Consider the following 9,738-nt stretch of genomic DNA (forward strand, 5'->3'; position numbering starts at 1 on the left):
TAAATGCATTTTGTCAGCCTGTCCGTCTATCTGTTATTTTTGAAGCCCATCCGCTAAACTTATTTTGACCTTAGTACTTATCTACAGAAATAGCTTGCATCTCCGGAGACATATGCTACTTTTTACCCCAAAAATGCCCTAATGGGAAATGCCTAAATGGGAAACCTAAATAAACCACGGGCTCCATCTGGTAGTATAAATAATCTTATTAAAAGACCGTATGTTTGTATGATACATGTATAAAAATATAAAAATTTTAAAGCTAGAAAAATACAAATTAATACGAGTACTTACTTAGGTAATTATTTATATTAGGTACATGTTAAATAATTTATTATTTTTATTGAGGGTTCGTTCTCACTGCCAACGGTGCTAATGATCAAGGTAACGAACCCTAGTGGTCAAGCATTAGAACAGTATCATTGCGTATAGGGTCTCTTCTCACTAGCGTTTCTCCTGCATTTAGAGGATCGTCGAACGTATACCCAGCGCAGACGCCGCGTCAATTCGACGCACGCGCCGCTTTAAAATCTGATGTCTGAACACTGCGCTTGCGTGGCACTGAGGTGTTCAAGTTGCGCGTCTCGTTGCCTGACGTTTGCGCTGCGTATACGTTCAACGCAAGCCTAGGCAGGAGAAACGCTAGTGTGAAAGAGCTCTTAAGATAGCTAATCTGACAAGGGCGTTGACGTAAATATGGACAAAGGACAAACGCTCAAGCGTCATGATATGAGATCTCCATACTTTGACAGAAAAAGTTAACTTTAGGTGTCTGACTTTAGCTTATACAAAAGGAGACTAAAGCCTCACAATTCTGCTTCCGAGTGCACCTTTACCGAAAGTTGCTTTTTTGACCGTCCCCGTTCACTTTTGTACCGATAGGTAATATCTAAAGTAGGTATTGAAGAAACAAGTCATATAATAGATTCCGTTGGATGTGAGATCGACCCTTTTATAATACCTTAGATTAATAGATGAATATTTATGGTTAATCATAAAGTAAAAGATATGGCTTAAAAGGATTTTTTGAACTGAAACGAACCGCCTGGTTGCCAGCTGCCTTTGCTGAAAGGATTGTCACTCTTAGTTGCCCCGAAGTTTAGTCCAAACGACGAGGTTGGCGTTTGGTGCAAATTCAGTCTTCCTCCAACCGAATAGTCAGTTTGCTTGAACATCGGCGTGTGTGATACTGAAGCGTTGGCACCAACCGTGTCCCTGAAAAAGAAATCATAAAGAAATTATCATAAGAAATAGTTCTTAACATGTTTCGACCATAGGTTTCATACATTTAACGCAGTGATCTCTAAATGAGTAACTGAGTCCGTCTTTTTCCGGCTGAACAGCTGAACCGATGTTTTTATTTACGATAGATACTTTTTATGGAATAACATCTAAGAATTTTAAAATTTAAATTCACGAGGAAATAGGTCGTGGACTACAGGTAATAACTAGTAATATTATGTTGAAAAAGAAACTGACTAATACATTAACGTACCGTTCAAACCTCGTAGAACCCATAGAAACTTGAGATGTTGTATATGTACGAAGTAGGTATAGGTTTGTAACAAATTTCTGTACATGTATATGTTTGTGTGTGCTATAAAGAATTCTAAATTCAAAAAAATCCAGGGTGAGCTAACTAGTATATTTATAATACTCACTTGTACATATAGTCCACACCACCACCATGAGTTCCAAAGTTAGGGCCAGCTTTTGGCATAACGGTAGAAGTAAACGCATTGGCAGTCAGCTTATGGGTATCCGTGTTCACCAAATGCACGTTTGTGGAAGCAGTAAGTATATTAGCACGGTTTGGTATATGAGTGCCCGTTAAGCCTACTGAACCGGCGCTGGAAAAAGTGAATGTTTTTAACACAAAACAGATCTAACCAACCCTTACCTCATAATATGTTTCATTTTCAAGGCATTCTGAACCAGCCAGCATACTTATTAAAGTTTAATTGATTAATTTTTTTTATTTTATTTGCTTATTTATTACTTATCTATTTAAAGATAATAGTGTGATGACTTCTTTACGACTTTTTTGATCCGAATTTGGCATTTACGTTTCCTTCGTGCCTTGGATACCATGATAAAAAGTCAGTTTTGGCTTTTACCTCTACCTAGATAACCGGAAACCCAAAAAGTGAATAAAGTCTGAGGTTCTGGTTGCGGAGGTCAGATGTCAGTCGTTTGGTAGACGTTGAGGGCCCAAGGTGCTAGAATAGTGACACCGTAACAGAAAACGCAATGTTTGAAGACTTTGGGGGACAGACGACATCAAATGAGTCGTAGGGAGTCCCTGGGTTCAGGCGTTGCAAGACCGTGGCGTGTGGAAGTCCCTACAAGATATCTATGTCCAACAGTGGGCGTCTATCGGTTGATAAACATGATGGTGGAAAAAAAATGATAAAATAAAATACTAAAGACATATAAGTAAATTAATCCCTTTACCAGAGAGGTCAATCGAAAAATTTACTTAGTCACTTACCTATTTTCAGCACCAAGACTTAACCCCGCATTACTGTACGGGGGAGCATTAGGTCTCGTGAAGTCATGCTCTTGCCTCAGCCCGTTCACAAAACCTGTAGCCGACACTGTACTACCACTGTCAAGTTCCTTAACCCCAGTTATAGAAAAATTTTGTGTTTTGTCCTGATTTGTTGACATGTCTCCTGTTAACGGCATTTTGAAAAAAAAAACTAGTTAGCAACTCAAAAACAATGCTCTGTCTTTTACTGAGTCAAGGATCTAACTGATTATTTATCATTGCACGCGTATGTAGTTTATACAGTGTTCTATAGTGATGAATATCCGGCGTTATCGATAAAGCAGTTTTAATATTTATTCGGTCAAATACGTTGTTCATATTTCTTTGTGTAGGTACAATCGATATGCAAATTTACACAGATTTGTCTTTAAATTATTTGACTTTTCCATATTACGAACCAACCGTCACCATTTTATGGGAATAAACTAGATTATTTCCTTACGCCACTAATTCATCATCACCAATTTTTAACCGATTTTCAAAAATGGGGGTTCCTAATTCAGTGCCAATTTTAGATTAGGCTACACTTACTTTAAGGGCTTATTTTTTTTTGTATTTTGTTAACCAAGTACTTATGGTACTTACCAACATATTTTCTTGAATCCATACTATACTATCGACATAAATATTATTTATCGACAACATTGTTCACCTCCTCACTAATGAAATTCCTGTCGATTATAGCAGGGAAGTCCCGAGAGCTTCTAATGTATTCTTAGTCCACCTACACAACCATATTCAGTTACTAACACAGATCTGGCACTCCAGGTTTTTCCCCTTCAGGGGATTACTATCAGGATCGCAATTTAAAAGGCTAACATGATGTCACCGATATAATAATAAAAAAGGAGAGTCTGTTCTGTTGTTATGATCTAATTCAAATCCAATAGTAAAACTGCTATGCTATCCTATTATTATTATAAATGCTTGTGTCTTCATTTTTTGGTTTGTCCTGCGATCACGCTGCAAAGAATTGACGTGATGTTCGCATGGATATAATTTTAAAGATCCTTAAATAACAAAGGTTGCTTACTTTTAATCCAGAAAAAGTGAAGAATATAATCTGATATCATATTATTACAATATTATCTAAGACTTGCTCTTTACAAGGAAGAAACACTCGAATACAATTATAATAAGAGCTTTATCTATTTTCCTACTTGTATTAAGGAAGAAAGCACTATTTTTACCAAGTCGTCTAACCAAGCTATAAAGATAACCTACGTGAAAATCAAGTAGGTAAATACCTAGATAGTAGAACAATATAAGTATCTTACTTAGAGAATAATAATGCGTTACCTAAATTATTTATTGTGTTGTCGTGCGTTATGGGTGTTTTAAGCTTTATTCTGCTTTATGCAAATAAAAATTGAATGAGCGAAGCGATGACTTCGAGTCTATTTGGATGTATGTATGAACACTCATCCGTTTTTCCTTTCAGTCTTGAAATTTTGAATTAGAAGTTAATTAAACATAATCGATCTTTATATAACTAGCAAAAAAAATATAAATCCTCCTTTGAAAATTCCAGTCTTATTCCTTGTCTATATACATTATTTAGAAAATCTCGCTACAGCTTTCTATGTTCAATGATATTGAGTCGGCATTGATAAGTTAGTCAGCGAGTCAGGATTTTTCTTTTTATAAAATATTTCAGTTATACTCAGTATTTAATAATAGCGAAATACTAATGTACTTTTACATTATGAAAACTTTATGAGTAGGAATATCTCAGGTATATTTCAAACATTCGAAAATCCTCACTATGAAAGCGGTGCATCAAATGCAACAGAAACACAATTCCCGTAGTTCGAAACTGCAATCCAACGGTCTTGAGTGGCCACTCACAGCAATGTTCCTAGTTAGCGACTACTTGAAATGCCAACTTATTAACAAGGAGCCAATATTACACGAGTAATACAATAAACTATGTAACAATTTGCAACTAACTATAGGTCATATTAATGCATTGGAAGCTGAATCTAAGCTATACAAGGTGTGAGATAATAATTCATAACACCTCCGCAAGCTAAGGTTAGGATCTATGTGACAGATATACGAAAAACTAATGAACCTCTTAGCGTGATCCGGTAGTAGATAATATTATGAGGGTTTTCAGAATTTGTTTAAAACTCCAACCACGATGGCGTTGGTGAATCTATGGAGTCGAGCAAGTTCAACGTCGGCTTTTTGGTTTCGTCCGCGATCTGCTAGCTATTTAGCAACCATAAAGCGACAATGTTTAACCAATTAAGTTATAGGTATGCTGCGTTCCATAGCTCTTTAGCAAACCTTGCGTCCAAGTCTGAGCAATTATATTGTAAGACAATTGGAAAAAATGCAAATGTCCATCCAGTTAGTAGAAAAAAATTAATAGTATTAAAAATTGATTCGCTTTATGGTTACTGATATTATGTCTCATTTATCATCATCATCTAATGGTGATAATGCGGACGTCCAACTGTTGACCTGTGATATGTATGTGTATTGTGTATTCAATGAGCCTTTCCCAAATACACTTTGAACATAATTGGATGAAGTAAGTAGGTACTCGTAGTTCATTTTATAGGATAGCCATAACGCTGAGCGCTAGAAATACAATTTCGCAGTTCGAAACACTTGCAGCTACAACCCTGCAGACTGCAGTCTTGAGCTTGTTGCGATGAACCTAGTTAGCAACTACTTGAACTGGCAACTTTTGGACAGGAGCACTATAGTGATGAAACTAGAAGCACGTACTATCGTGATACTCTGAACAAAGTAGTAATCAGAATACAAAGTAAGAACCAGGTGATACCCGCAACTTCATCCGCGATAATTGGTTAAACTGGACCGTGAAAAGAACAGACAAACAAACAGATATACTATCGCATGTATGTTGTATGGATTATTTTTCGCCCCCCTCCAAGTCTTTGATCATTCTGAAAATTTACAGATAAATACTTACTCTTACAAACCTACAGGTTTCGATGACGGTTAGATGGTTGTGATACCATTGAGCCTGTCTAATAATGAAGATTGCAGGTGGATACTGGTAGGTACTCCCCCGTTGGCATAACATGGCAGGACAGTCTAGTTTGGACTCATTTTTTTTTTTTAAATTTTTACTCTAGTAGATATCAATATCTACAAAATAATGTTTTAATTACATTGAACTCTGTTAAGTGCCTGTATTATTATTTTATAAGCTATCTCTTTTGCCACTTGTGAAGAAGGGTGTGTGCTGAGCAGTTATAGGTATGCTATTGGTTTTATTTTCAATGTGAAGTATATATTGTATAGACTTAATATTATTTTCATATTGTTGTGTAGATATACTTAGCAGATACCTACAGTAGGTATCAAGTTTTTCTTCTAAAAATTTCTTACTAAGAAAAATAAATGGATTTTTTATCTTTTCGATCTTATCGGTTGAGATTTTTCAGAATTTATTCATTTTTCAGAGGCCTTCCCAAAATCGCGGTACTCATAGTCCTAGATAATATATTATAATAATACAAAGTATCCTTGTGGGAACCCTACTATAGCATTCCTATCATTCAGAATATAAGTGCTATGAATATTGATTTCGTCACTATTGTATTGGCGAAACCCTTAGTGGTAGAATGTGAATGCTTGGAAACACTCAATTGTTCACCAATTGACGGTAAAAGTACTTCTGTCCATTGTTTTGTGTCCCTCCATGAATAAACTTCGCTCAGAGTGATTTCAACACCTGTTCCAACCCTCTGGAAACCCCCTTTTTAATCTAAGATAAAGAGTGCATTGAGTGCTTAACCATAGTACCTATCTAGGAATGTACCGTTTTATATTTTACCATCAAGGTGTACTTTATCACAAACTACTAAACACTACTTTACAACAAACAAACTGTTAAATTAAAGTGGACTGGCTTTCAATTACAACATTTTCAATTGCACTTGTTGTACACCTTATTACAAGTACAACACGACTCATTTTGTACCTTCACAGATTTAACTTAAGTTTGTATATAGTACGCGCTGTCCCTAACAATTATTTCTTATGCATTCTCTCTATACCTAACTATATGTGAATAAGGTTCATATTGCAATATTTGAACTGTTTTATAAGATGGTTTCTCTCTAGATTCAGTACCTGACAATGGAACCTCTTGTTTTACGGAACGTAGCGGAGATCATGCCTTGATATTATTCTGATGGCAGAATCGATATCTTGATTTAATTACAGTAAGTGATCACTCGATATCGTGTCCTTAACTACGGTGGCGATTTTTTGCAAGAATTAAAAAATGTCTAGTATTTCTGATCTATAGGAATAGGTACCATAACATGCATTTATGAAGTAGGTGCCTACCTATCATTCTCTTAGAACAATTGCATATTATTATTATAACATTTTATTGAATTAGGTAAAAATAACTTTGCTTAATTTTAATCCAAACGAAATTAAGTTTTACTTTACCAAATTAACAAGATTTCGTGGTAGCTACCTATTTGAAATATTTTACCCCAAAAATTAAGTCCTGGTGGCTAAACAGATTTCTTTTGTCAATAAACTTGTAAGTTTAAAGTATATTATATTTCTTTTAGTTAGGTACTTTATTAGTTGAATCGTTGAGAGCTATGTGGTTTGAAATAAAACAATTTGTAATAGATAGGTACTTTTGTACATAAATTGACCCACCCCGGCAATCAAGAATCGAACTTGAAACTCTTTCTAATTGGGGACTACAAGTAGAAGCACTGCGCTAAAGGGTTCCTTAGCTCGAGGCTGATAACGTAGCAAAATCTTCTTCATTAAAATTCATAAATGCATCATCCCGCAGTTAAGAGTTTTATAAAATTTCATTAAAAATATCTAAAATTTTATGAGAATGTAATAAAGTGGTTTCAAGATAATCTGTTGTCAATGTGGCGAGTTCCCCCTGGGGCCTGGTCCTAAGAGGTGACAGTACGCCTATGCGCTCGTCTACGCAAGTATAAGGAGATAAAAATTTTTAGGCTTGCTTTTTCACTCGATAAAAAAATCTTCGTCAAAAAAAGAGGAGATTCGTGATTCGATCAGTATATGATGTCACGTGACGTGTCATGTATTTTTGTTTTACTTATCGTCATCCGCATAACGCTCCGCACACCTGCACGTCACCCGCGTTTTTCCGCACCGGGTTAGTGCGGAGTCTGTGCGGGTATGCTGGGCTTCCCCCCGCATCATACCCCGTTTGCCATCTCAACCTGTCGCGCAATATAATCTAACGACAATGATCATTTCAGTATTATGATACGGAGAAAGGCTGTATGCAGAAATCTTCAGCTATAGGTATACTTACCTACCTAGGTAGGTATCTATCTCTTTCATCTGTTCACTGCAAGGCAATTAACTTAATATAAACATTCAACTGTTTCTATTTCATTCCTGGGAATCTAACTAAAAGAAAACAGTATCTAAGTGTTAGGTATTCATAGATCATATTCCATAACTGATATCAATTCATTTTAGACTTGAACAGTAGGTACCTTGTAGCTTATATACCTACTTACCTTCTAGATACAGCTTTAAATTCACACGAGCAATGCCGGCGACAAAGGCTAGTTCAGATTGCTTGGCATTAAAAAATTTGCAGAAAAAATGCATAGAGACCTTCTATTCAAACTACAAGGTACCTACATCGTTTTGACCTTACGTGTGTTTAAGAGATAATTCGTGACCGTACACTTCTGCAGCAACTAACTTATGCTAAACAGCTAAACTATGCTGTCGCAACTTGACTTGCAACTAACTTTCAACATTGCAGTACAAAAATCAGTATTTTATGATATAATATATCCATATGTTGATTCAAGTAAGATGATAGTATACTATATGAAACGCAAAAAATGAAGAGTAAAGAAATAAAGAATAAGGACTTAGATTAAGACCCATTAAACAAGGTCGACTAGTTGCCTGGCAACTAGATCGACGGCGACCGTTAGAATCTGTGATTTGTCTGGATTCTGGAGGTGGCCGAGTCTAAACATACGCACGCAGTCGCCTCAACTCCATGCGCATAGATACGGCAACTTTCACATTTACAGATTCCAACGGTCGCCGTCGACTGAGTTGCCGAGCGACTGATTGTGCGTGCGTAATGGGTGTAAGGATTAGTCTCCGCTAGGAGCGGACAACAATCCTTAATCTAAGTGCGTGGCATTAGGATTTAAAACCCCTCTCTCTCTCTCTGAAATAATGTCAACAAATTTTCTCCTTCAAATAGGTATCAGTAGCAGGCTGTTTATATTCGCGAGTCGCGTGTCCTGACCTCTTTCTTAACTTCTAGACTGTAAGACGTCTAGGCAGACTAATAGGCAATTCAGTAATTTGAATGAATATTCTTGCGACCATCGAGTTTGCTAGCTTACAAACTATACTTAATTATCAAGATAACTAATCTGGGAAAAGATTGTTATGATTAATTCCATAAATTCAACACATTAATAACTTTGATTTGGTTTGCGGTAAGGAATTTTTTAAGACAAGTACAAGAAAAACTTGTATTTGACTGTTTTTTAATAGTTCCAGCTCTGTGAGAGCCTGTGGGTTGAAGAGATAAGCTGTCTAAAGCAACAGAACTGCATTCCCAAAGAACGGTTCAATGGTTACCCTATTGTTGCAGTTTAGCCGTCTCAGGGCTGCCTAAAATTATTGCATAATCAAAAATAGGATAGTAAAGATAGTATATAGATAGATAGGTATAGATGGTAACTCACGAACAAAATGACATCGCTCGAGTGGCCAGGTTTGCACACATAATATATACACATCTGTGATTAGGTACACATTATTACGAAATGTAGATAAAAGTTTTATAATGTCAACCACTTTCAAAGTTTAATAACGATTGCAAAATAAGGTTAAAAAGGCGAAAGTTTGTGTGTATGTGTGTGTGTATGTTTGTTACTCCTTCACGCAAAAACTGCTGGACGGATTTGGCTAAAATTTAGAATGGAGATATATTATACCCTGGATTATCACATAAGCTACGTGTTATCCCGGAAAATTGAAGAGTTCCTACGGGATTTTTAAGAAACCTACATCCATGCGAACGAAATCATGGGCATCAGCTAGTCGACAATACAAAGATTCGAAAAGAGTTTTTTTGAAAATGAGAACTAAAATATTTACTATAAGATAAAACTTAATACATAAGCAACAAGTCTAAAAATTTTAGT

At 36.0% G+C, this 9,738-nt stretch overlaps 1 protein-coding gene across 1 annotated transcript; it reads right to left on the minus strand.

The window, feature by feature from the left end:
* Nucleotides 1-331: 331 nt before the first annotated feature.
* Nucleotides 332-2,779, minus strand: LOC123865118 (attacin-B-like). Its single transcript, XM_045905968.1, has 3 exons — nt 2,492-2,779; nt 1,662-1,850; nt 332-1,215 (listed from the first exon to the last, which is right to left on the minus strand). The coding sequence occupies exons 1-3, from the start codon at nt 2,686-2,688 to the stop codon at nt 1,014-1,016; spliced, it is 588 nt and encodes a 195-aa protein (XP_045761924.1). The 5' UTR covers nt 2,689-2,779; the 3' UTR covers nt 332-1,013.
* Between the last annotated feature and the right edge of the window lie 6,959 nt (nt 2,780-9,738).

This window comes from Maniola jurtina, chromosome 5 (assembly GCF_905333055.1).
Source record: "Maniola jurtina chromosome 5, ilManJurt1.1, whole genome shotgun sequence".
Classification (NCBI taxonomy): domain Eukaryota; kingdom Metazoa; phylum Arthropoda; class Insecta; order Lepidoptera; family Nymphalidae; genus Maniola; species Maniola jurtina.

Bases quoted from the DNA above. Each gene is read 5' to 3' on its own strand.
- LOC123865118 (XM_045905968.1), bottom strand. From the start codon at position 2,688: ATGCCGTTAACAGGAGACATGTCAACAAATCAGGACAAAACACAAAAT. The intron at 1,851-2,491 runs GTAAGTGACTAA...CACTTTTTCCAG, and splicing joins AGTCTTGGTGCTGAAAATAG to CGCCGGTTCAGTAGGCTTAA. The intron at 1,216-1,661 runs GTGAGTATTATA...TTTCTTTTTCAG, and splicing joins GGTGTGGACTATATGTACAA to GGACACGGTTGGTGCCAACG.